The sequence below is a fragment of the Oryctolagus cuniculus genome, chromosome 12, assembly GCF_051225735.1.
Source record: "Oryctolagus cuniculus isolate XC-2025 breed Fujian yellow rabbit chromosome 12, ASM5122573v1, whole genome shotgun sequence".
Lineage (NCBI taxonomy): Eukaryota > Metazoa > Chordata > Mammalia > Lagomorpha > Leporidae > Oryctolagus > Oryctolagus cuniculus.
In genome coordinates this window covers 109,905,372-109,930,351 of record NC_142878.1, presented here as the reverse complement: position 1 = coordinate 109,930,351, position 24,980 = coordinate 109,905,372, and the positions used below count along the sequence as shown (strand labels likewise).

General features: G+C 64.6%; 1 protein-coding gene across 1 annotated transcript in view; it reads right to left on the bottom strand.

The window, feature by feature from the left end:
- The window catches only part of HCN4 (hyperpolarization activated cyclic nucleotide gated potassium channel 4), a 36,636-nt gene extending 21,939 nt beyond the window's left edge, over window positions 1–14,697 (bottom strand). The window contains 1 exon segment of the mRNA NM_001082707.1: window positions 13,789–14,697. Within this exon segment, the coding sequence (NP_001076176.1) occupies window positions 13,789–14,576 (788 nt within the window). The 5' untranslated portion in view covers window positions 14,577–14,697.
- Window positions 14,698–24,980: the final 10,283 nt, after the last annotated feature.

The following is a 24,980-nucleotide window of genomic DNA, read 5'->3' as shown; positions in this document are numbered from 1 at the left end:
GAGCCTCCCGACGCGGCCGGCGTCCTCCTCTGTGCCCTCTGCCTCTCCTCTCCCTTCCCACGACAGGCTCCGCTGCCCCGCGTGACCTTCCCACGTGTCCCTCCTTTGGGCCTCCTCTCTTCTCCCCCTGTGCGTGTCTCCTGGGTGACTCACCAGCTCCCAGGGCTGCGTGACTGCTCTGCCCACTTGGAAACCAGACCTGACTCCTGAGCTCCAGGCGTGCGTCCACCTGCCGACGACACGGCTACGCCCCCGTGTCCCGTGGCAACCACGGCCGTGACACATCCAGCCACGACAGAGCAGCTTCCTCTGCTCCCAGACAGTGGCAGTGCCAGCGTTCAGATGCTTACCCCGGAGCCCTGGGAGACCCCCTCCCCTTCCCCCTCCCCCTCCCCCTCCGCCTGCTCCATCACATGGGCTCTGGGCCCCCGGCTGTGCCCAGCTGGCCTCCCTTGCCCTGCTCTTGCTGCATCAACTCACCATACCGAGGCAGAGGGGGCTGCAGCCCAAGGGTCCCGGTCACAGACTCTGGGATCACTCATTTCCCCTGGATGTGACCTCTGGATGTTCCGGAAGTTATTTTCAAGCCCCAGGAACTGCAGGCCCTGAGCAAGCAGTCGTCACCACCAGACCCACTGGAGCCCATCATTCACACGTCTCGAAAGATCACAGCGTCGCTGACCAATCACGGGGCGGCCACAGGCACCACGGGCCAACCAGGGTCCCCACATGAGCCCCCACACGAGCCCCCACACACCGCTCATCCGCAGCTTCAACCTGTGAGACCTTCCCTGCCCCCTGACCCCTCAAGCAGCCAGGGAAAGGAGCGACAGCTGCCGGCTCCTTGCTCCGCGCTGTGCAATGGAGATTTCTCTCCTCCTGCCTGCCACACTGCCCCAGGTCCACCACCAGCTTTGGGGCTTTCTACAACAAACTGGAGTCCCATCAGGTCCTGTGGGTGACTCCGATGGCATCCAACTGGGCTTCTGGCTGACCCAGGACCTCGTATCCCTTGGGGTCAGGGAGGGATCACCGTTCTCTCCAAACCACTTTCCAAAAGCCCGAAGCCCATCCACCCTGCCTCACCTCAGCCGAAACCCAAGATCTGGCCTCAGCCTCCTTCTCCCTGACCCTCCCCACTACCCGCCTCGCACACGCTGTTCCAGACGCGGCAACTGCCAGTACCCAGCATGCCTCTGGGCTCGCTGACCTGCTGCCCCCAACCCTGCCTGACCCCCATGCCTCCCTTCTCCCACCTCGTGGTGCTGTCCCCACATCACACTTGTCTCGCTGTGGTCACTGGACTCTCTGAACTTGGCACGGTGCCTCTGACCAACCAAGGCAGGGCCTGATAAGTACGCAAAGGGGCAGCAGTGGATGAGTGGGCAGCTGTACGAGAGGCGGGGGCCCAGCAGTGGCAGCACCCCCACGAGCAGCCCTGAGGTCCCTGGCCCCTCCCTGCTGGGCGGTCCCAGGCCTTGGATGATCGGGGAGAAGTCACGGCATCCGAACCCCAGCAGCAGCAGCCACAGCACACGGCCGCCGTGGTGCTGAAGACGATGGTGGAGACGTTACAGGTGAGGGCCGGAGCCGAGAGTGGTAGAGACACAGGCCGGGTGTCCGACAGCGGAAACAGTGCTGCGGCGAGGCCACTGCTGTCACCAGCCTGACGCCACGGTGCCCCTTGTCATAAGGGTGCCCCTTCTCCCTACTTGGTCTGAGCAGGTGGTCCTGGCAGGGGGGGCCAAGGACAAGGGAGGAGGCAGCTGCACATCTCCCAGGAGCCCCTCCGTGCGCCACCAGGCAGACCCAGGATGAGTCTCCTCTCCCAGTCCTGACGTGCGCCTCCTGCTGGAAGGTATTTCCTTTTTCAAGACCAGAACACAGAGCCTGGCTGGAGGGGGGAGGGGCAACAAAATTATCTTGTTAAATGCAAGGGTGGATGCATAGGGAAATGGAGGCGGTGAGGACAGATGGACAGATGAGTAGGCAGATGGATGATGGATGCACGGGTGGGTGGGTGGATGGGGTTGGGAGATGGATGGATGGGTGGGTAAGTGAGGGGATGAATGGGTGGGTAGGTGGGGGGATGGATGGGTGGGTAGGTGGGGGGATGGATGGGTGGGGGAATGGGTGGGGGGATGGGTGGGTAGGTGGGTGGATAGATGGGTAGATGGGTGGATAGGTGGGGAGATGGATGGATGGGTGGGTAGGTGGGGGAGGGATGGGTGGGGGAATGTGTGGGTAGGTGGGGGGAGGGATGGATGGGTGGGTAAGTGAGGGGATGGATGGGTGGGGGGATGTGTGGGTAGGTGGGGGGAGGGATGGATGGGTGGGTGAGGGGATGGATGGGTGGGGGGATGTGTGGGTAGGTGGGGGGAGGGATGGATGGGTGGGTAAGTGAGGGGATGGATGGGTGGGGGGATGGGTGGGTAGGTGGGGAGATGGATGGATGGGTGGGTAGGTGGGGGGAGGGATGGATGGGTGGGTAAGTGAGAGGATGGATGGGTGGGGGGATGGGTGGGTAGGTGGGGGGAGGGATGGATGGGTGGGTAAGTGAGGGGATGGATGGGTGGGGAGATGGGTGGGTAGGTGGGGGGATGGATGGATGGGTGGGTGGATGGGGTATGGATGGGTAGGGGGATGGGTAGGGGGATGGGTGGGTAGGTGGGGGAAGGATGGCTGGGTGGATGGATTAAGCACTGCTATCAGTAGAAAACAAGACTCCCAAACATAAAATTTAAAAAAGAACACACTGAAAGGTTAATGCTGATTATGGCTAAGTGGTGAGATCTGGGGTGATTTTTTTTTTTTTTTTTTTTTTTGCTTTCCCCATCCTACTTTTCTACATTCCCCACAAAGGGAAAATCTTGCCTTGAAAATCAGAAAAATCAATCTACCTTTAAGCACTGACCCGTGCCGCACGCTGTGAAGGTCCCCTAAACACTGGGGGGCCAGAGCTAACCACAGAAGACTGCTCCGAGGAGGGTGAGGGTGCAGGGGGGAGGGGCGGGAGGACAGGTGTGTGGGCACAGGAGCCCCGCTCAGTCTCATGCCTGTGAGCCCACGACAAACACGCATGGTGCACAACCTCAGGAACGCCTTCCTCTGCCCCACCCCGCCCCCCCAGCACCGTAAGAGCCGTGTGATGGCACCAACCAAGTCCACCTGCCACCCCTGCCTGTCCACTTCCTGTGTGTCACCTAGCAGGCAGAGCGGCTAGCCTCTCCCACCTCCCCCCACCTCACTACTGCCCCCCCCCCGAAGGAGCTCGCTCCTGCCTTGGCCCTGGCATCTGCAGTTTAGCCTCCTCCTCCCCCAGCCCCACAGGGCTGGGTCAGCTGCTTCAGGCAGCCTTCTGGGGGCCAGGCTGGGCCACCCAGCTCCGGCCTCTGCAGGGGAAACGCGCCTCCCCCTGCCTGCTCCTCGCCCAGCCTCCCTGCCGCTGGCCCCAGGGTCTCCCCACTGCAGGAGACCGCAGCTCTCTTCTCCGCACCCGCACCTGGCCACCAGGGCTCTATTGTTAACGCACCTCAGTCCTCTGACGAATGATCACAGGGCTCCCAGGTAGAGCGGTCCAGGCTCAAGCCCAAGGGCACCTGGCGCTGGGGGGAGGGGTGGGTTTTCTGGATTCTGCTTCCTAATTTTCCTGCAAGAATCTTCATCAGTCATTTGAGGACCACAGTCGGTTTTTCTGAGAAGGTGACAGAAAGATCTCCCATCTGCTGGGTCTCGCCCCCAAATGCCTACAACAGCCAGGCCTGGGCCAGGCCAAAGCCAGAAGCCAGGAGCTGCATCCCAGCCTCCCACGGAGGGGTCAGGTTCCACCTGCAGGCCTGGAGTGTGGATGGATGCTGCTGCCTCCCCGGGACCCAAAGAGGGGGCGGGACCTGAGCACACCAGGAAGGCGGGAGCCTGGGCTTCAGCAGAGGGGCCCAAGCCAGACAGCCAAGGCGGCCAGGCAGGCTCTGCCTCTAACCCGCAGCATGACCTTGAGCAAGTCCTGCCTCTCTCCGGCCTTCCTCAGTTCCCCACTGGGACAGAGACACACAGACCGAGGGTGAGGCCAGCCGAGGGCAGCTGCTCCCCTGGGAGGCTGGCCCCCGGTCCCGGCAGGCACGGGTCTGAACAGCGAGTGCTGATGGCTGGGCGGACAAGCCAGGGCTCTTCTTGGGCCGTGGGGAGCAGTGTAGACTGGAGAGGAAGTCAGTTCCAGGAGAGGGGACCCTGCCCTCACCTTCTCAACAGGGAGACTTTGGGGGACGCTTGGGCTCACCACCTTGTGCTTCCCTGGTGGGGGAACCTCCTGTGGCACCCCGAAGTCTTTGCCAGCACCAGGTCGCACCTGAACGTGTGCACGAACGCTCTGCAGCCTCTCTGTGTTTTGCCCAGCCGCTGGCACCGTCTGGGGAAGAGTTGGGGGGGTGGGGAGGGCAACAGGCATTTGGAGAACAGCTTAGCCCAGTTTACAAAAACCCAAAGGCGGCTCCAACGGGACGCCCAGAAACCTGCTGTCTTGCCGTTCAGGAGAACAGCACCAAAATAGAACATTGTTGTGGAGTGGCACGGGAGCGCGGCCCCGAGGGAAGTCAGGCGGCACGCTCCCCTGCCGCCCGCAGGCAGGCTCGGGCGTGGATTGGTCACCCAGGGGCTCGTGAGCACCAGGTACCAAACACAGGAGTGTGTACACGCCCCTCTGCTGGGATGGGGCTGAGACCAGGCAGGCAGGCAGGGCGGATCCCCTGGACGACGCGCTCCCCAAGGTCCCTCCCAGCACTTTTTGTAATTCTCGGCCCCCAATGGAAAGACAAAGTGGGAGGACTTCCTGGAGGAGGAGGAGGCTATCACCAAAGGGCTGGGCAGGCAGGGTTTTGCCCCTTGTTCCTATGGGGGAGGGACTCCCGGGGGGCACTCAGGGTGAGAGCAACCGCGAACACAGAAGGGGCCTTGGGAACGCCCCCACTCCTGGGCTCCCCCAGCAGGGTGCCTCCCAAAAGTGCACCTGCCTGGCCTCGCCCCTGGCAGCCGGGCATCTCTGATCGCACAGAACTCCCAGGTGACTCAGCGCTTTGCGCACTCCAGCCCCAGACGAAGACGGCAAGCATGGAGAGGTGCGGCCCCAGGCCCCGTCCCCACGGGCCGGACAGGGTCAGGGCTGGTCCCCCAGCTCTGGCTCTCGAAGCGGCACTGGGATGGTGGCCCCTGCCTTCCCCACGCCTTCCCCTGGCCTGTCCCAGCACAGCCTCCCAGTGTGGCCTGCAGCCTCCGTGGGGCCTGGCTCTGAGCCGCCACGTGCCACTGCAGTGCCACACAGCATGCCAGGGAGGCCTCCCCAGTGCTGCCCAGCCTCGCGGGAAAGACCCCACGGGACCTGCCCCCGGGCCCACGCCCGGCTGGGCCTCGGCAGAGTGCCCGGGAAGAGAAAGGGCCGAGTCCGTCAGCTCCAGCGGTCGGCAGCGGCCGGCTCGACCCGCGCTAATGGGGTCAGGACGGCAGGTTCAATGCCTATTTGACCAATTAGCTTTGCTCTCTTCTCAGACCGAGCTCAGCCCTGACACTGAGAGAGGAAGGGAGTTTGCTGAGGCCACGCAACCCAAGGGGACGAGGCTCAGGAGGCGGACTCCGCAGGCGAGGGGTGCTCGGCTGGGGCCGACTTCCCCAGCGGGGCCGTGGGGTGTTTCCTGCCTCCCCAAAAGAAGGGCAGGGTGCCCCCAGAAAGGTCTGGGAGCAGCTCCCGGCTGGCAGTGGCCTCCAGTGGCTGGGACTCGCGTTAATCATTGACAGGGGCTGGCTCGAGCCTTCAGCCGGGACTGCAGGGTAATTGCTTCTGGGCTGCGGGCCACACGCTCAGTGACATGACTGCAGGGCTAGAACCTGCCTTCTGGGCCCGGGGGGGAGCTGGAGAACCTCCCTGGGCTCAAGGACCAGGGTGCCCGGTCCCGGTGCCCACGGGGCCCATGCACGCCCAGCTGCAGCACGGCCAGGCAAGCAGCAGAGCTCGGCTAGCCCAGGGGCCGGTCAGCAGCCACCCACACCCACACCTCCTCCAGACCTGCTTCCTCCAGGCAGCCGCCCCTGACCACCAGTCCACACTAGGTCTACCGCTCGCCTGCAGCACCCCAAAACCAGTCTGAACCGCTACAGGCAGGTGTGACCCTACCCCAGGAACAAGAAGAGCCAGTCCCCTACATCTGCCCCTGCTGGCCGTGACATCCTCGGGCCGCCCCTTCCCACGCCAGGGAGACAGCGTGCCAGGCAGTCCGTTAGGGTATTAATTTCTGGAAGCCTTGCTCACGCAGACATCATCATGGCCGCCCACACGGGGGAATGCTCAGGCAGACACACAGCCCCCAGCACCCAGTCGGCCAGCCACACAGCCGCCCTCACCAGACCTGGAGACCCCGCTGCCCGCTCTGCAGCTTGGGGCTGCCTAGAGCAGGGGTGCAGGGTGTCCCCCTACAGAGCCTGGACCGCCTGCGTGCTCTGAGCCCCATCCTGCAGGCACCCCAAAATAATGAGAACAGACCAGGGTGCGGGATGGCCACGCAGTGGATTTGCTGGCCACGGCATGGGCAGAGGCAGATCCACTGTTTGCCATTTGTGCCTCACCTCGTAGAGAGGACCAGAGGAGCCGCTCAGATGCCCAGGGCAAGCGGGACGAGCTCTCCACGGGGGGCACCGGGGCAGAGAGGGCAGCATGCCCACCTGCCCCAGCACCGCTGCCCCAGGGAGGCCGAGATCAGCTCAGAGGTGGGCTCGAGGACTCCAGTTCCCGATCCCAGACCAAGCCCTTATCTCAGCCACAGACTGAGCCCTGATCCTTGTCATGAACTCAGTCCTCACCCTGGCCCCACATTGAGCCCTAACCCTAGACTGAGCCCTGCGCCTTGTCATAAGCTAAGCCAGCCCTGGCCCTAGACACATTCTGAGCCCTGACCCTGGCCCTAAGCTAAGACCTGACTTCAGTCACATACTCAGCCCCAACCCTAGCCACAGACTGAGCCCTGATCCTTGTCATAAACTGGAGTCCTCACCCTGCCCCCACATTGAGCCCTGGCCCTAGACACATACTGAGCCTTGATCCTCATCATAAGCTGAGCCCTGACCCTGGCCCTAAACTAAGACCTGACTCCAGTCACATACTTAGCCCCAACCCTAGCCACAGACTGAGCCCTGATCCTTGTCATAAACTGGAGTCCTCACCCTGCCCCCACACCGAACCCTGGCCCTAGACTCATACTGAGCCCTGATCCTCATCCTAAGCTGAGCCCTGACCCTGGCCCTAGGCTAAGGCCTTACCCAAGTCGTCCACTGAGCCCCAGGCACAGACCCGCTGCGCTTCTTCACTTTCTGGCAGGATGTAACAAAGCACGTGACCACGCCTCTCTCTGGTGCACAGAACAGGCCACCACCGGCCACTTGTCCCGTGCCCCTCTGAGTCCCAGCCCCCTCCCTTCCGGAACAGGCACTGGATGTGGCTTCAATAACCCAAAGGTCTCCACAGCAGTGAGGCCCGGCCGGGAGGGAGCGGCCGGGCAGGGGGCCCAGCCGGCTGCCCCTGGAGACGGGGTTAGGACGGTAGGGCTCAGCCCCAACCCTGCATCTTCAGGAGGACCCACCTCTCATGGGACGCTGGAAACGCCCAGCACCCCAGAAAGGCAGGTGCAGGTGCAGGTAGCAGGAAGCTCCAAGGGACAAGACCATTCCGGAAAGGCCTCCCTGGACACCCTCGGGCTGGGGGCTGGGGACTGGGAGCGGGGGGTGGGCTTCAGAGGTGAGACCGCTGCAGACATGATGCAACCCACACGGCTCTGGTTTCATCTTTGACATGCGCCGTGACCTTGGGCTGGCCGTGGCCGCCCTCTGCTCCCATCAGGACAACAAAGAGCCCAGGATGGCCTGAGCCCCCTCCCCATCCTCTTGAACCTTGTGTAGCTATGTTTTTTGAAGCTACCAAAAATCAATCAAAAATGAAAGGAAGGGAGAGAGACACGGAGGGGACACGCGTGAGTCCAATCCCAGAGACTCAGGTTGAACCCCAGCCCTGTGAATTCATGGCTGCATGAGGCGGGGGTGGGGCTCCCCCATAGGTGGGGGAGGGTAACACTACCTGTTATCATAAGGACACAGTTTCTCAGGCTGAGATACACTGCACTCCAGCCCAGCCCAGCCCTGGTGGACGGCTCCTCAGTGGTCCCCACTGACCTGTGACCCACGGGCATCAGCCCCTGCTGTTCTGAGCCAGGGGGCTATGAGCTCAGAGGCCCACAGGGGTCAGGCAGCTGAACGGCAAGAAGAATGTGACTGGGAGCCAGAGAGTGACCCTAGGGACACCCGGAGACTATGGGTAAGGGCCACGTGGAACGCGGAGCCAGCGCTGCCAGGGTCTCCTGCCCGACCAGAGAACCCCGCAGCCCCATGGTCACGTCCCACCTGCGCACTGTAACACAGTGGTCGGATTGCTACAGCACACCGTGGCCAGGTAGGCGACATCCGGAGCTGCACCGGCTCCGCGCCACACCGCCGGCCACCTCTGCTCCGAGTCCTGCCGCGTCTCTTCCGGAGCGCCCTCCACGACAGGGAGCTCACCCCTTCTCCGTGCCACCTCCCGCCCCAGCTCTGGGCAGGTGCTGACGCCGGAGAGCGTCTCGGAGTGGCTCCAGCGCCCTGGCGGCCTTTCTCAGTGCAGCAGCCTGGCTGGCGGAGAACATCCCTGCAGATCCCGACAGGGCCCTGCCCCCGTGGCCCGCTCTGGCTGGCAAGCGCGGATTCCTCAGCGTCCCCTTGGGCCCAGGCAGGGCCCTGGCCGGCCTCCGTAGCCCTTCTATTAATTAGCACTGGCAGCAGCAGCTCTGTGAGCACCCGCCAGCCGGGCCAGTGCGCGCTGGAGCCGGCGTCTGTGAAAAGCCCTCGGCGGGACTGGGGCAGGACCTTCTGCTCCAGGGGGACCTGGGACAGGGAGAGACAGGCCCAGAAACAGGGGAGGCTGCTGGAACAGGCTGGGGCGCCTGCGTCCACACTGGGCACAGGCTGGGGTGCCTGCGTCCACCCTGGGCACAGGCTGGGGCGCCTGCGTCCACACTGGGCACAGGCTGGGGCGCCTGAGTCCACCCTGGGCACAGGCTGGGGCGCCTGCGTCCACACTGGGGGTGTCCCTGCGAAGGCAGCTGCTTTGTCCTCCTCCCAGCTGGCCACAGTCAGAGCCACCTCACGCCCTCCCCCCATCTCTCTCCTGTGGACTCTCTCCTTGACATCTGCTGCCTTCTGGAACAGCACAGCAGTCACTTCACACGCTGTCACTTCTCCCCCAGCCAGTCTGCTCCGGGTCGGACAGCAGGGATGGACGAGGGGCCTCCATCTGCTGACCTCACCCCAGTAGCCAGCGTCTAGGGCCAGCAGGATCCTGGCAGCTGCGCAGACTTGGGGGGGTGGTGCCTGGATTCCAACATCCCCAAGTCTGCAAGCAGAATTCCATGGCTTGGCTTAACCCACGTCACAGAATTCACCTGCTGTGCTGAGCTGGGACCCCGTTCTCTGGGAAGTCGGGGAGCACAGGCCCAGCACACAACCTGGAACTGCTGTACCCCCAGCAGCCTGCTCCGGCTCTGGCCACCGGGAGCGTCAGTCACATTTGGGCGCTGAGTAAAACGCAGGCTCAGACCCCCCTCCAGACCCACGGAACCAGAACCGTACTCTCACGGGACCTCTGGGTGGACCCGACGGCATGGCAGGCAGTGCAAGAAGCTGCACCGTCACCCCGAGCCCTATTCCAATGCCACAAGGTGGCCGGAGAGGGAGCCGGCACGGACGGTGGCCAGTGAGGCCCCGTAAGTGCCAGGTATGCCAGGCCTTAAAACACAGCGGAGGACAGACAGACAGGTGGGCGGACCAACCCCAACGGAAGTGCCCAACAGCGACAGGCAACCTGACGGCCCCCAAACCCCACGGCTCACAGCACTAAGCGACCCGAGGGGGCAGGGCCGGGCAGGGGCCGAGGCAGACCCCGGTCTCACCACAAGGCCACCAGACCAGGGAGCTGGGGCCTTGCAGCAGGTAGCTAGAGGATCCTGGCCCACTGCCTCGTGGGGGCTCTGTGGCCTGGTACCTGGGAGCACCTGGGCCTTGAGCTCACCAGCCCAGCCTGGTGGGGGGCTGTCTCCCCCACTAGAGCTTCGAATCCTAGCTACACCAGGCGCCCTTCCCCTCCCCCAGGCCCCATGGCTGCAGCTCTAAGCTTTCCACACTGCCAGCACCGGCCAGGAGGGCCCACACAGGACAGGGTCCCAGGACCCCAGGCCCAGAGCTGGCTGCCACCATCCTCCTCCTCCTCGCCTCCTACCTGCACAGTCCCCATGGGAAACGGAGAGGGAGGAGGCACCTGTCCTTCCTCACGTACCCAACTCTGAGTCGACCCGACTGCGGAGGCCTCCGCCCCATCGCTTCGTGCCTCCTGCCAGGCCCGCTCTCTCTTCTGGGATGGCTAGAGCAGGGTTCACAACCCGGAGCCCCAACTCAACCAGAGTGGACGCCCAGACACCGGAAACTGAGTGCCACCTCACGCGTGCGTACCCAGATGCACGCGAATCCTTCTAGCTGGAGATTCCACAGCCCCCAGCGGGTTCTCAGTGGGCCTCTGATCCCACATGGGTCAGAAACTCTGGCCTGAGCCAAAGACAGAGACCAGGGACCAGGGGAAGGGCGTTTGAGGGTGGGGGAGGTACGGCCGTCTGGCAGCTCCCTCCACGGGGGCGACCACAGCCGTCCAATGTGTGTCTGACCCGGACACAGGCAACAGGATCCCCACTTTCCAGGTCGGAGAACTGAAGTTCAAAGACGGCGCCCAGCTGCCTCTGCCCAAGGAGAGCACACCCTAAGACCCTTCCTTCCTCTGCCTCCCCACGGCCTTCAGGGGGCAGGGTAGGGGGATGAGAAGACCCACCTCTGCCTAGCTCACCTTGGGGCAGTGACACCCCACACGCAAACTTCCCTGCCTGTCCCTGAGCCCACCCCGACGGCTCCAGGTGTCTTACCTGGGCACACAGGCCCAGCGTCTGAGAGCACAACCCGCTACACCGCCACCTCCCTGGCTCTCCTCTCGGGCACATGGGAGGACCTGATGCCGTGTTGGACTTCTTCCAGGTTCCCACCACCAAGCCCGGCTCCCAGGACCCGGCTACTGGGGACGCAAGCGCTCAGCCAGGACCCGAGAGCCCGCCTGCCATGTCCTGGCCTCTTCCTTTGACAAACCCTAAATATGAGCTTCAAAAGGCCAGGCAGCAGTTAGAGGCCGGAAGAGCCACCGGGGTCACCGGGGTTTGGTGTGTGGGGCGGGCCCTGGCAGGAGCAGCAGAGCAAAGCCTACTATCCCATATGGCCCAGGAGTACGGCCCCACCCTCCACCCCCACCCCCACCCCTTGGCGCACAGGAGACGCCGGAAGTCAGCAGTCCTAAACTCCAAACCACAAACCCCATCGATCACGGGCTGCTGGCGATTCTTTATTAAACCAATTCTGCTGGATCGATGCTTCCCGCCCATCAAAATGATGAATAAATGCTCAACAGGCCCCAGCAACGCTGCAGCCACTTTGTGCAGCCAGAAGTGGGCGGGGATAGGGGCTGGGATGGGGTGGGGGGCTCTGCTCCACGCAAAGCCCAAGGCCAGGACTTGCAACTCTGGGCTGGCCCTGGGGTGCAGGGCTGGTGCAGAGGTGGCGTGGGTTAGGAGGAACAGAGTGTGGGGTTCCTGTGCTCAGACCATGGAGCCATGCTCTTGCCTCGCTGATCTCTGGAAGACGAGCTGAGCTGTTTCGGTCTAAAGGCAGGAGAGCCAGGACCACCGCCCCACCACGCGCACGCGCACGCGCATGCGCACAGGCGGTCCTTCCTGGGTTTGCCTCCTTGCACCTCACCCACCTGGCCCTGGACAGCCATCAGGCTTGGCAATACATGTGCTTCCAGCCGCCGGCCTCTGTTGCTTGCTGCACCAACCCAAATTCAAAGGTCGCTCAGGCCCTCTTCCCGCCGCCCTCATCCACCCTGTGGCCCACGTCCTGGGACTGCAGGCAGACACAGCATGGCCGGGCAGAGGAGCGAGCCGCACAGAGAAGGCGCCCATCTGATGAGCTCACCCTAGCTCCTCACCACCCGGGCAGGGAGGCCAGGAGGGCAGGGCCCAGCACCGGAAGGCCCTCCGACGGCGCTCTTCCACTGACAAGAGGCTGGGCACACCTGAGCTGGCACCTGGCGGGGGAGGGGGTGTACTGGTACCCCAGGCAGTGGGCTTGACGCCGACAAGCCTGATCATGGCTTTCCTGAGACAAGGCCAGCAAGGGAGCCAAGCCCCTCGCACAGTCTCGGGCAGTGGACACCGCAGAGCCTCTCTGTCACCACCAGGAGGACTTCAGCAGTGGGGGCGGGGCGGCTCCTGTCCGCTCCTCCCTTGCTCAAGCCTGGGCCTCAGGTCCCAGTCCTGGCCAGAGGGAGGGTCGCCACATTTGCTGCACCCTTCGATGGGCCGGGGCCGCCGCACCCTGGGAGAACGGGAACCCTGGATATCAGGCTAAGAAAGAGCAGTCCCTCAAAAGAATCGAGAGGGATTCTGCTGGCCACCTATTTTCAGCCCTGGAGTGCTGCCTGACTGGTCACTCCCAGCCCCGAGAAATCTCTCTCATTGGATGGAAAAACCGGCTTTGCTCTCTTTACAAACCGGCTTCCCTGGAGTTGGCAAAGGAGGTGCGCTGAGCTGGCGAGACGCTCACTGACACAGGCAGGCAAGCGGGGTGGGCAGGCAGGCAGGCAGGGAGCTGGGGGCAGGGCGGAAAGAGACCAGACGGAAACCCGGCTCAAAGCAGGGAGGGGCTCCCAGGCCCCCACCCCACTCTTGTGTGCCAGGAAAGACCACAGGAACCCTGGGAGGCCCCCCAGGACCTTTGAGTAGGGTTAGGCATCCCTGACCCCACCTCCAGAAACAGCCCATTTTTAAACACAGGCACCCACAGGCCCCAGCGCCATCCGCAGAGCAGTGGCATCTATAATGTGCAAAGGGTAGGGTCTCTCCCCAACTGGCAGTCACACCTCTTGTGTGGGAACCAGACCGACCCGCCACCGACGATGGGCTGCAGGACAGCTGGCCGGCGGTCAGGACACCAGGGTTGCAGGACAGCCGGCCGGCGGTCAGGACATCAGGGTTGCAGGACAGCCGGCCGGCGGTCAGGGCATCAGGGACCCTCACTGACCACTCTGAGTGAGCAAGGTCACTGCCCTCCCTGCCAGGCGTAGGCCAGCTGCCCAGGCCGCCTGCTCCTCCTGGTGCAGCTGCTGGCCATAGGGGCTGGGCTCAAGGTGATGGTGGGTGAAGGCAGTCTTCCCGGCAGGCCGGCCGGCGCCCCAGTGACCTCCGGCTCCCCGCAGATAAAAAAGCAGGCCCCGCAGCTCCCAGGTGCCCCGCAGCATACCAGGGACGCCTGCGGTCAGCGCGCAGGGCGCTCTCTTTCCCACGCCGCCGCCCGCCCGCCCTGCCTCTGCAGCCTGAGGCGGGAGGCAGAACGTGTGGCTTAACGGCACCTTTCCAGCCCGTCGCCACTGCGGCCCAGCAGGACAAGCGCGCCCGGAGCCCGCACACCGAAGAAAGTTCCCCGCGCCCCGCAGGGAGGAGGTCGCGCCCCTCTTCCCCAGCCCTCCCCAGCCCGATCCCTCCCCCGGAGCTCCCGGCGGCGGCGGCGGCGGCGGAAGCAAAGTTAACTCGGGCTGCAGACGCAGGGCCGGCAGAGGCGCGCGCCCTGCCTTACCTGAAGTCGCTGTAGGGGTGGATGATCCAGAAGCCGGCCGACTTCACCCTCTCCTGCTCGCGCTCCACGGCTTTCTGGCTGCCGAACATCCGCAGCGAGAATTTGTTGACCCCGGGCTGGAGCATGGCCCCGAACTGGCGCTGCATGAAGCCCGCCTGGCCCAGGCGCGCCTCGGCCTCCGGCAGGATCTGGTCGCCCGCGGCCGCGCCTCCCTCCACTTTGACAGCCGCGTCGGCCGGGCGCTGCTCGCCGCAGGACGAGGGCACCTGCGGCGGCGAGGCTGCGGGCGGCGCCGGGGCTCCCGGGCGCTCCGGCTCGGCCGCCAGGCCCGGGGGCGTCCTGTCCTCGCCGGGGGACGCGTCGCCCTCGGCGATGAGCCGCCGCTCTTCGGCGGAGTCATGCAGGTGCCCGTGGCTGCCGCCGCCCGTGCTGCCGCCGCCGCCGCCGCCGCCACGGCTGCCCAGCGAGGCCAGGCTCCCGCGGAAGCGCCTGCAGTCGCCGTTCGTGCTGGACTTGGCCGCGCCCCGGGCCGGCCCCTCGCCGTCCGCCGCCCCTCCGAGGGCCGCGCCCCGGGACTCCGCGCCGCCCGCCGCCGCCGCCGCCGCGGAGGGCGAGGGCGAGGGCGAGGGCAGCGGCCGCAGCCGGATGCTCCTGCGGCGGGGGTCCTGGCGGCCCCCGGCGCCCTCTTCTTCGGCGTCCTCCTCCTCGTCCATGATCCACGCCTTGGCCCCCACCTGCTGCGGGAGGCTGTACAGCCGCTTGCGCATGGACGGCGGCAGCTTGTCCATGGCGCCGGGGCCGCACGGCCGACCCGCTCCAGCTCCGCCCGCGGGGCCACGCGTCCTTCGCCGCCGGCTCGCCCGCCGCCTCACGCGCCCATGCTGCGAGGCCGCGCGCCGCGGGGAAGGTCCCGGCCGCCCTCGGCGCCCCGGGGCTAGCCGCGCTGCGCCTCCCCGCGGGCCGGGCCGGGCACGGGGACCCCGCGGGCCCCTCCCTCGCCGCCTCGCTCCCTCCCGCGTCCAGGGGCGCGGCGCGCGGCCGGCTCCGGTGCCCCGCCCCCGCGGGGAACAATGGGCGCGGGCAGCGGCGGCGCCGCGGCGGCCGCTCCGGAGCGCAGGGCGCACGGCCCGCGCGTCTCCCGGGGGTGCGTCCCGCGGGAGGGCGCAGGCCGCTCGGTCCGCGGCCGTGCCCGGGGAGGAGCCGCCGGGACCCCCCGCCTCGCCTCGAGCCGGCTCGCTGGGCCTCCTGCGGGCCGGGCGCACCCGGCGCTGTGCGGCTGCGGAGCGGAGCTCCCGCCGGCCGGGCTTACATCAGCGGCCGCCTCCCCGGAGCGCCCTCCGGCCGCGCTCGGGCTCGGGCGCCCGGGCAGGTTCAGCCGCGCCGCAGCGCGCGGGTTGCCATAGGAGCGGCGCCCGCAGCCCGCCTGCCCACCTGGGCTTCTTAAAGGGGCAGCGGCGCGCGCGCCGGGGCCGGGCCGGGCCGGGGGCGGGGCGGCCCGGCGGGGGCGCGGGGCGGGCAGGAGACAGCCTCGTTCCCGCGCCCTCGGGTGGCACTCCGCGGATCCGCGCTGGGCTCGGGCTTCGGCGGCGAATTCCCCACCCCGAGATGGGGGGCGGGGTTTCCCAGCCGCTGGCTCCACGCGGGTCGGCGAGGGGCTGTGGCTCCGACCCTCCTCGGGGCGCGCGCGGAGCCGGCCTTCCCCGGAGCGCGCTGGAGAGGTGTCCCCGGGATCTTGCCGCGCCGGGGCGCAGGCCGGGGGCGACCCCGCGCGGGTCATTCCCCGGCGAAGCCGCCTGGTGACCCTGCCAGGAGGGCGTGGGGGACTCGCGAGGCCAGCGCAGGGCGCTCGGGAGGGGACCCGGCCCTTCGAGGTAAGACTTCGAGGAAATGCGCCTGCGGCAGCCACCGGCTCGGGATCCGAACGCGCGATCCCGCGCACTCCTCTCCGGGGTCCTGAGGGGGTCCTGCTGGCGCAGGGGCAGAGGCGGGGCGGGCGGGCTCTGCACCGGTCCCTGGGTTCCGGTGCACGGGGGCAGCTCCCGTGTGCATCGACGCTGGGGGCGTCCCTGCTCCACCCAGACCCTCCTACCCCAGCAGCTGCAAGGCCCCCAGACCCGGAGGATGCAGCTGTGTGTGCGGTGCGGGGGTGGGCGGGGCGGGGGGCCCAGGAGAGCTCGGGCTGCGGCTCAGCCCGACACCCAGGTTAGGTCGGGAATGGGGGCTGGGGTGAGCATTGGAAGGGCTCGGCCACCACTGAGGAAAAGCAAGTTTTCCTCCAAATGAGTTCTTTTTGCTCATTCTTAGCCCACCTGGGACCACTCCTCCACCCCCGGTGAGGGATCCTGGAGGGGTCTGGGGGTGGGCAGCCTTTCCGGATATTTTTCTTCCTGCACTGCCCACTGGGCCACAGGGCCTCCTCACCCCCCACCCCCCGGGGAAGGAGCGACAGGGTGAGCACGGGGCCTGTAGCTGGCACTTCTACTTGGAGCAGCTCTGAGCTGACACTGCTCGGCACAGATGCTGGAGGCCTCACCCCTGCGTGTCCTTGGGTGTCCTTGAGACAGGGTGCTCTCAGCCCAGGAGCCAGGGTGGGGTGGGGGGATCCTCCGATTAGCTCACTTCTTGCTGGGGGCCAGTGTGTCCAGCGTGTCTTAGCCAGCTTCAGGAAGTCAGTCTACACAGGCTTCCTAGGGCCCCATGGTGGGGGGGGACCATCCGTCCTCCAGGAAGCCTTTTCGGACCCCGGGTCCTGGTCAGGTCCCCGTGGCCTGCAGGCGCTCAGCAGCCTGGGCAGTCCGTGGCCCCTGGGAGGAGGGGCCGGGCTCCAGGCAGGATTCAGCACCCGCGGAGTCTTGGACAGAGAGCAAATCAGTGACCGTTGAGTCTGCCAGGGAGCCGGGGCAAATGGCACCTGTCACAGAAAGAGGGCAGGGCTGGGGGTCTGTGTCTTGGGTTGCGGCTGTCACAGCTGCTGGAGTCAGGGCCTCTTCATCCCCCTGCGGGCACTTTACCTGCTCTCCGATTGGTCTGCACCACCCATTCACGGCCACTAGGACCAGCTTTGGGTAAAAAAAATGACTGCTGTATAGACAGAGCAGCAAGCAGACCAGGGCGGCACAGCAGGAGCCCTTGGTGTGTTCCCCACCGCAGGGAGGCAAGACTCCAGAATAACAGAAAAACGCAAGACAAGAAATAAGTGTTCGCTAAACTGTGCCCCAGATGGGAGAGGGGGGGAAGGGAGACCACGCTGAGTTTGGGGGCAGTTAGGGAGGGCTTCCTGGAAGAGGGGGTCAGATGTGTTGACAGACACGTATCTGACGTAGTTTTATACCTCATCTGTTTTAATGCACATAAAATCATTTTCGTGAGCCCCGTGTGGTCAAATTTCGGCTGTTTCACAGGGCCCAACCTTTGCAAGCACAGAGAGGTTAAGTGGCTTGCCAGTGTTCCACAGCAAGAACACAGTGGCGCTGGCTCAGACGGGGTGGGCCGGGCATGCACAGGTGCAGGAGGGAGAGGCGGTCCCGAGCCTGGCGCTGCTGGAGCAGGAAGGGGAGAGCAGACAGGAATGGGTGCCCTGCAGCCTGCACCCGCCCCATCGCTCCCCCAGTGTCCTACCCTCGCCTCTCAGGCACCCTCTAGAAGGTGTGGGGTTGGCTGTGATTCAGGGGAGGCCACGACCTGGGGACCCCAGGGAAGCAGCAGGCCCTGCCTCGTCAGGACTGGGACAGAGACAAGACCTGCTGTCCAGCTAGGGGGTCCCCGAGGGCCTGGGTGCTCCCGGAAGAGAGCTGGGCGGGAGGGAGGAGGGGGCTGGCAGGCAGGGCCGGGAGGGAGGCCGGCCATCGCCATCGGGCGCGATGCAGAAGACACGCTGGGGGCAGGGCCGTGCCGATTGTATATTCCAGGCCTTATTTGGTGGGGACCTGGCTGGGCAGGGGGGGATGGGAAATTCCAGCAGTGAGGTTGCCAGTGGGTTGAGGGCTTTGCTGGGTGGGGGTGGGGACAGGCAGTGGCTCCTGGAGCCTGCAGTGCCAAGGTTAAGAGGCGGGGGTGGGGTGGGGTGCAGAAGCACCATGTGGGATGTTCTGGGGCAGGGTTGCCAGCTGTTGTCTTTATTCTAAGATTATATCTTTGCCACAGTTTCTGTGTTAAAATGCCCTTTTGTGAAATCACGGTGCTGGGAGACAGTGTTTTTTTTTATTTTTCTTTTTTTTTTTTTTTTTGGTCCTCAGCTAAATAAAAAGTTGGCATAGGGTTCTCTGTTTGTTCCCAAAAATCATTTAAAAATGTTATTGGTCTGTGCATTCCAAAAGTCTGGGAACCCCGGCCGTAAACAGTGGAGTGTGGCGCGTGGCGCGTGGCTCTGGAAAACAAAAGCCGCCAGCTGAAGTCCTCTTCCGCCATGCCCTGCCGCGGGTGCCTCAGTCTGCCTCACACATGCAATGGGTTTCATGAACCTATCCCACAAGTTATCTCCGAGACTGGATGAGAAAGCCAGTGCACCTGTCGCCCCGCCTTGTTTTGGACAGTTCCCAGCGAGCCCTGTGCGATGAGATGGCCGCAGGAGGGAAGATAGCCTGACCTTCAGTACCCAGTGTGACTCCCGTATTCTCAGGGCACAGAGGAGTTTCTGATGCCTGGCTTTGGTCTGGCCCAGCCCTGGCTGTTGTGGGCATTTGGGGACTGAACCAGCAGGGTGGAAGATTCTCTGATTCTCTCTCTCTCTCTCTGCCCTTCAGGTAAATAAATTCTAAGATAAAAAACATGTAAATATTGCTGGTGGCAGGAAAGCAATGCCTAACGCTACACAGTCACTTCCTGTGGCTTCTCCATCCCGCACCCCGGCCTGGGGCTGCAGCAGGCGAATCTTTTCTCTTCCGTGGGACCCACTCTAGCCCCCATGCCACGGCCTCCGGGCAACTGCCCAAGGACTCAGGCCCAAGCCCTGGCCTGTGCTCCAACCCCTGAGAAGACGGGAGGCTGAGGTGGGGAGGGGGGACAGGCAGAGCTGCCACTGCCTGGTGTCTTCTAGTGTGAGGACCACCTACACTCTGCGCTCAGCGGCTCTGCTCTGTGGGGCCGGCCAGCAGCACAGAGACCTCCCACCGGGAGTGCACACCGGGAGAAAGGACCCTGGTTCCGGACAGGGAGCGGGCCGGCTGGGGTACAGACGCAACCTGTGCCCAGCCAGACATCATGGCCAGAGGCTGAGAGGACAGAGGGGTGCCCTGGCTTGGGTCACATCTGCTCTGCCTGCAGGTCTGTAACCAGGGCCGGTGATTCAGGGGCGGAGAGCACTGGTTTTCTGCAGCATGGTCAAAGTGGACTTCCTGGAGGAGGAGGCAGAGCAAAGTGAGCCGGGGTTTCCAGGCAGTGGTTACTGTGTGTGTGTTTATTACAGGGGCAGCAGGGAATGGAGCGGCCTGGCAGGGCGGGGCCTGCTGCGCTCTCTCGGGGGTGCTCACAGGGGTAGGGCTGGGGGCAGGTGTCCAACTCAGGAGGCCGGGAAGCTCTTGCCCTGAGCTGGCCCTGGGCCCGCTGTCACCGTGGAAGCACTGCAGTGCTGCTCCCAGCCCCCACGCCCGCAGCCCCGCTACCTGCATTGAGGCTGTTCGTGCACAAGGACGCCCCTGCAGGCTCGGCGCCCACTGGGCTCGCCGGCTGCTTGCTTGTTGGATCCGCTTGGTTTCTTCGGGGTCTCGGAGCGTAGGCCATCGCACGGTCCTTGCTTCCCGCTGGGCAGCCCCCTCCCTGGGAGCGCCCAGGACCCAGCGCAGCCCTAAGCCTTGTCATCTCCACACCCAGCCCAGCTCCACTGCCCTTGGCCTCTCGCCTCTCCCCCACCCTGGCACCGGCTGCTCCCCGGGGGGGAAGCTCCTGCCACCCCCTCCGCGGCCAAGGCCGCCCAGGACGTGCTGACAGCTCGGCCGGCCTGCACTGCATCCGCGTGTCCTGCCGGGGCTCCAAGACGTCTGGGCCACCTGGACTCAGAGCCAGGCTGCAGCGCGGAGGCTCCGGGAGGGGAGGCCCCCCGAGGTGCCAGCTGAGCCACGCTGCCAAGAGCTAAGTGCCGGAGGCTCCCTCTGTCCCAAGTCTGGGATTCATGATCTGTCAGGGCCCCTGGGTCCTGGACTGGAGGCGTCAGGGAGAGAGAGAGAGCGAGCGAGCGAGCACTGGGGGAAGGGAAGGTGCTTAGCCAAAGGGGCAGGGTGGGGACGGCTGGGGAAGAGGGGGCTTTTCTGGGGACCCCAGGGAGTGGGCTTGGCCCGTAGCCCCGTGCTGACCCCAGCCCCCCCACCATCTCCCACAGCCTCTCGGTGTTTCCTCATCCTCTCCTGCCTCCAGCGTCTTGACCCTGACCATCATCACGCGGCCTTGAGCACTGCCTGCCAGTGCCCGCCCTTGTCTCCAGCCACCTCCCAAATGAGACCGACGGGAGTCCCCCAGGAACGCCACAGGCCACCCCACGGCCAGCACCCCACAGGACCAGGGCACAGGCAGTGCCAGGAGAGGGCTGTGACTCGGTGTGCGCAGGTGAGGTGCACACATGGCCACTTCTCGCCAACAAAGGGCGAGGTCCGGTCTGCCCCATGCATCACTGGTCTTGGAAGAAGGGGGTGTGATCTGGGGAAGGGGAGGCAGAGAGGTGGGACCAGGCGGGGGAAGGGAGCTGAGGCCCAGGGACGGGGGAGCGGCTGGGAGCCCCAGCCCCAGTGGTCAGTGAGCAGGGACACGGGTAGGCTGGCCTGCAGGCAGCGGGGGTGCCACAGAGCCACACAAGGCGGCCTGTGCTCAGCCATGGTGAGTGAGCAGAAAGGGATCCAACACAGGCCCACCCCACAGACTCACGTGGCACCGAGCCACAGGCAGGGATACAGCCCTCCTGGCCCCGCCCAGCCTGCCCAGCAGGATAACCTGTGATCCCACCGGAGGGCCTGGGCACCAGCTACCCGCAGCCAGCACCACACAGGCCACCCCATGGCCAGCACCCCACAGGGCCAGGGCACGGTCAGAACCCCACAGGCCACCCCACGGCAGCACCCCACAGGGCCAGGGCACGGTCAGAACTCCACAGGCCACCTCACGGCCAGAACCCCACAGGACCAGGGCACAGGCAGTGCCAGGAGAGGGCTGTGACTCGGGTGGTGACAGACGCTGTGATGGCACAGGATGGGACTGGGAGGGGCTGGGACAGAGTCTGGGACAGGTTGTGAACTTGACTGTGACAGAAGATGGAATGGGGCTGTGTCAGGAGAAGTGACAGAGACTTGTGACAGACACTGGGATGGGGCTGTGTGACAGGCTGTGATGGGACAGTGGTGGGGCTGTGACAGAGGCTGTGATGGGACATTGGTGGGGCTGTGACAGAGGCTGTGATGGGACAGTGGTGGGGCTGTGACAGAGGCTGTGATGGGGACAGTGGTGGGGCTGTGACAGAGGCTGTGATGGGACAGTGGTGGGGCTGTGACAGAGGCTGTGATGGGACAGTGGTGGGGCTGTGACAGAGGCTGTGATGGGACAGTGGTGGGGCTGTGACAGAGGCTGTGATGGGACAGTGGTGGGGCTGTGACAGAGGCTGTGATGGGACAGTGGTGAGGCTGTGACAGAGGCTGTGATGGGACAGTGGTGGGGCTGTGACAGAGGCTGTGATGGGACAGTGATGGGGCCGTGACAGAGGCTGTGATGGGACAGTGGTGGGGCTGTGACAGAGGCTGTGATGGGGACAGTGGTGGGGCTGTGACAGAGGCTGTGATGGGACAGTGGTGGGGCTGTGACAGAGGCTGTGATGGGACAGTGGTGGGGCTGTGACAGAGGCTGTGATGGGACAGTGGTGAGGCTGTGACAGAGGCTGTGATGGGACAGTGGTGGGGCTGTGACAGAGGCTGTGATGGGACAGTGATGGGGCCGTGACAGAGGCTGTGATGGGACAGTGGTGGGGCTGTGACAGAGGCTGTGATGGGGACAGTGGTGGGGCTGTGACAGAGGTTGTGATGGGACAGTGGTGGGGCTGTGACAGAGGCTGTGATGGGGACAGTGGTGGGGCTGTGACAGAGGTTGTGATGGGGACAGTGGTGGGGCTGTGACAGAGGCTGTGATAGGACAGTGGTGGGGCCGTGACAGAGGCTGTGATGGGACAGTGGTGGGGCTGTGACAGAGGCTGTGATGGGTCAGTGGTGGGGCTGTGACAGAGGCTGTGATGGGACAGTGGTGGGGCTGTGACAGAGGCTGTGATGGGACAGTGGTGGGGCTGTGACAGAGGCTGTGATGGGACAGTGGTGGGGCTGTGACAGAGGCTGTGATGGGACAGTGGTGAGGCTGTGACAGAGGCTGTGATGGGGACAGTGGTGGGGGCTGTGACAGAGGCTGTGATGGGACAGTGGTGGGGCTGTGACAGGCTGTGATGGGACATTGGTGGGGCTGTGACAGAGGCTGTGATGGGACAGTGGTGAGGCTGTGACAGAGGCTGTGATGGGGACAGTGGTGGGGCTGTGACAGAGGCTGTGATGGGACAGTGGTGGGGCTGTGACAGAGGCTGTGATGGGACAGTGGTGGGGCTGTGACAGAGGCTGTGATGGGACAGTGGTGGGGCTGTGACAGAATCTGTGATGGGTTAGTGGTGGGGCTGTGACAGAGGCTGTGATGGGGACAGTGATGGGGCCGTGACAGAGGCTGTGATGGGACAGTGGTGAGGCTGTGACAGAGGCTGTGATGGGACAGTGGTGGGGCTGTGACAGAGGCTGTGATGGGACAGTGGTGGGGCTGTGACAGAGGCTGTGATGGGACAGTGGTGGGGCTGTGACAGAGGCTGTGATGGGGACAGTGGTGGGGCTGTGACAGAGGCTGTGATGGGACAGTGGTGGGGCTGTGACAGAGGCTGTGATGGGACAGTGGTGGGGCTGTGACAGAGGCTGTGATGGGGAGAGTGGTGGGGCTGTGATAGAGGCTGTGATGGGACAGTGTTGAGGCTGTGACAGAGGCTGTGATGGGACAGTGGTGGGGCTGTGACAGAGTCTGTGATGGGGACAGTGGTGAGGCTGTGACAGAGGCTGTGATGGGACAGTGGTGGGGCTGTGACAGAGGCTGTGATGGGACAGTGGTGGGGCTGTGACAGAGGCTGTGATGGGGACAGTGGTGGGGCTGTGACAGAGGCTGTGATGGGACAGTGGTGGGGCTGTGACAGAGTCTGTGATGGGGACAGTGGTGAGGCTGTGACAGAGGCTGTGATGGGACAGTGGTGGGGCTGTGACAGAGGCTGTGATGGGACAGTGGTGGGGCTGTGACAGAGGCTGTGATGGGGACAGTGGTGGGGCTGTGACAGGATGTGATGGGGACAGTGGTGGGGCTGTGACAGAGGCTGTGATGGGGACAGTGGTGGGGCTGTGACAGAGGCTGTGATGGGACAGTGGTGGGGCTGTGACAGAGGCTGTGATGGGACAGTGGTGGGGCTGTGACAGGATGTGATGGGACAGTGGTGGGGCTGTGACAGAGGCTGTGATGGGGACAGTGGTGGGGCTGTGACAGAGGCTGTGATGGGACAGTGGTGGGGCTGTGACAGAGTCTGTGATGGGGACAGTGGTGAGGCTGTGACAGAGGCTGTGATGGGACAGTGGTGGGGCTGTGACAGAGGCTGTGATGGGACAGTGGTGGGGCTGTGACAGAGGCTGTGATGGGGACAGTGGTGGGGCTGTGACAGAGGCTGTGATGGGACAGTGGTGGGGCTGTGACAGAGGCTGTGATGGGACAGTGGTGGGGCTGTGACAGGATGTGATGGGACAGTGGTGGGGCTGTGACAGAGGCTGTGATGGGGACAGTGGTGGGGTGTGACAGGATGTGATGGGACAGTGGTGGGGCTGTGACAGGATGTGATGGGACAGTGGTGTGGCTGTGACAGAGGCTGTGATGGGACAGTGGTGGGGCTGTGACAGAGGCTGTGATAGGGACAGTGGTGGGGGCTGTGACAGAGGCTGTGATGGGGTCAGTGGTGGGGCTGTGACAGAGGCTGTGATGGGACAGTGGTGGGGCTGTGACAGGATGTGATGGGACAGTGGTGGGGCTGTGACAGGATGTGATGGGACAGTGGTGGGGCTGTGACAGAGGCTGTGATGGGGACAGTGGTGGGGTGTGACAGGATGTGATGGGACAGTGGTGGGGCTGTGACAGAGGCTGTGATGGGACAGTGGTGGGGCTGTGACAGAGGCTGTGATGGGGACAGTGGTGGGGCTGTGACAGGATGTGATGGGGACAGTGGTGGGGCTGTGACAGAGGCTGTGATGGGGACAGTGGTGGGGGCTGTGACAGAGGCTGTGATGGGGACAGTGGTGGGGCTGTGACAGAGGCTGTGATGGGGAGAGTGGTGGGGCTGTGACAGAGGCTGTGATGGGACAGTGGTGGGGCTGTGACAGAGGCTGTGATGGGACAGTGGTGGGGCTGTGACAGGCTGTGATGGGACAGTGGTGGGGCTGTGACAGAGGCTGTGATGGGACAGTGGTGGGGCTGTGACAGAGGCTGTGATGGGACAGTGGTGGGGCTGTGACAGAGGCTGTGATGGGACAGTGGTGGGGCTGTGACAGAGGCTGTGATGGGACAGTGGTGGGGCTGTGACAGAGGCTGTGATGGGACAGTGGTGAGGCTGTGACAGAGGCTGTGATGGGACAGTGGTGGGGCTGTGACAGAGGCTGTGATGGGACAGTGGTGGGGCTGTGACAGAGGCTGTGATGGGGACAGCAGTGGGGGCAGTGATAGAGGCTGTGATGGGGTCAGTGGTGGGGCTGTGACAGAGGCTGTGATGGGACAGTGGTGGGGGCTGTGACAGAGGCTGTGATGGGACAGTGGTGGGGCTGTGATAGAGGCTGTGATGGGACAGTGGTGGGGCTGTGACAGAATCTGTGATGGGTTAGTGGTGGGGCTGTGACAGAGGCTGTGATGGGGTCAGTGGTGGGGCTGTGACAGAGGCTGTGATGGGACAGTGGTGGGGCTGTGACAGAGGCTGTGATGGGACAGTGGTGGGGCTGTGACAGAGGCTGTGATGGGGACAGTGGTGGGGCTGTGACAGAGGCTGTGATGGGACAGTGGTGGGGCTGTGACAGAGTCTGTGATGGGACAGTGGTGGGGCCGTGACAGAGGCTGTGATGGGACAGTGGTGGGGCTGTGACAGAGGCTGTGATGGGGTCAGTGGTGGGGCCGTGACA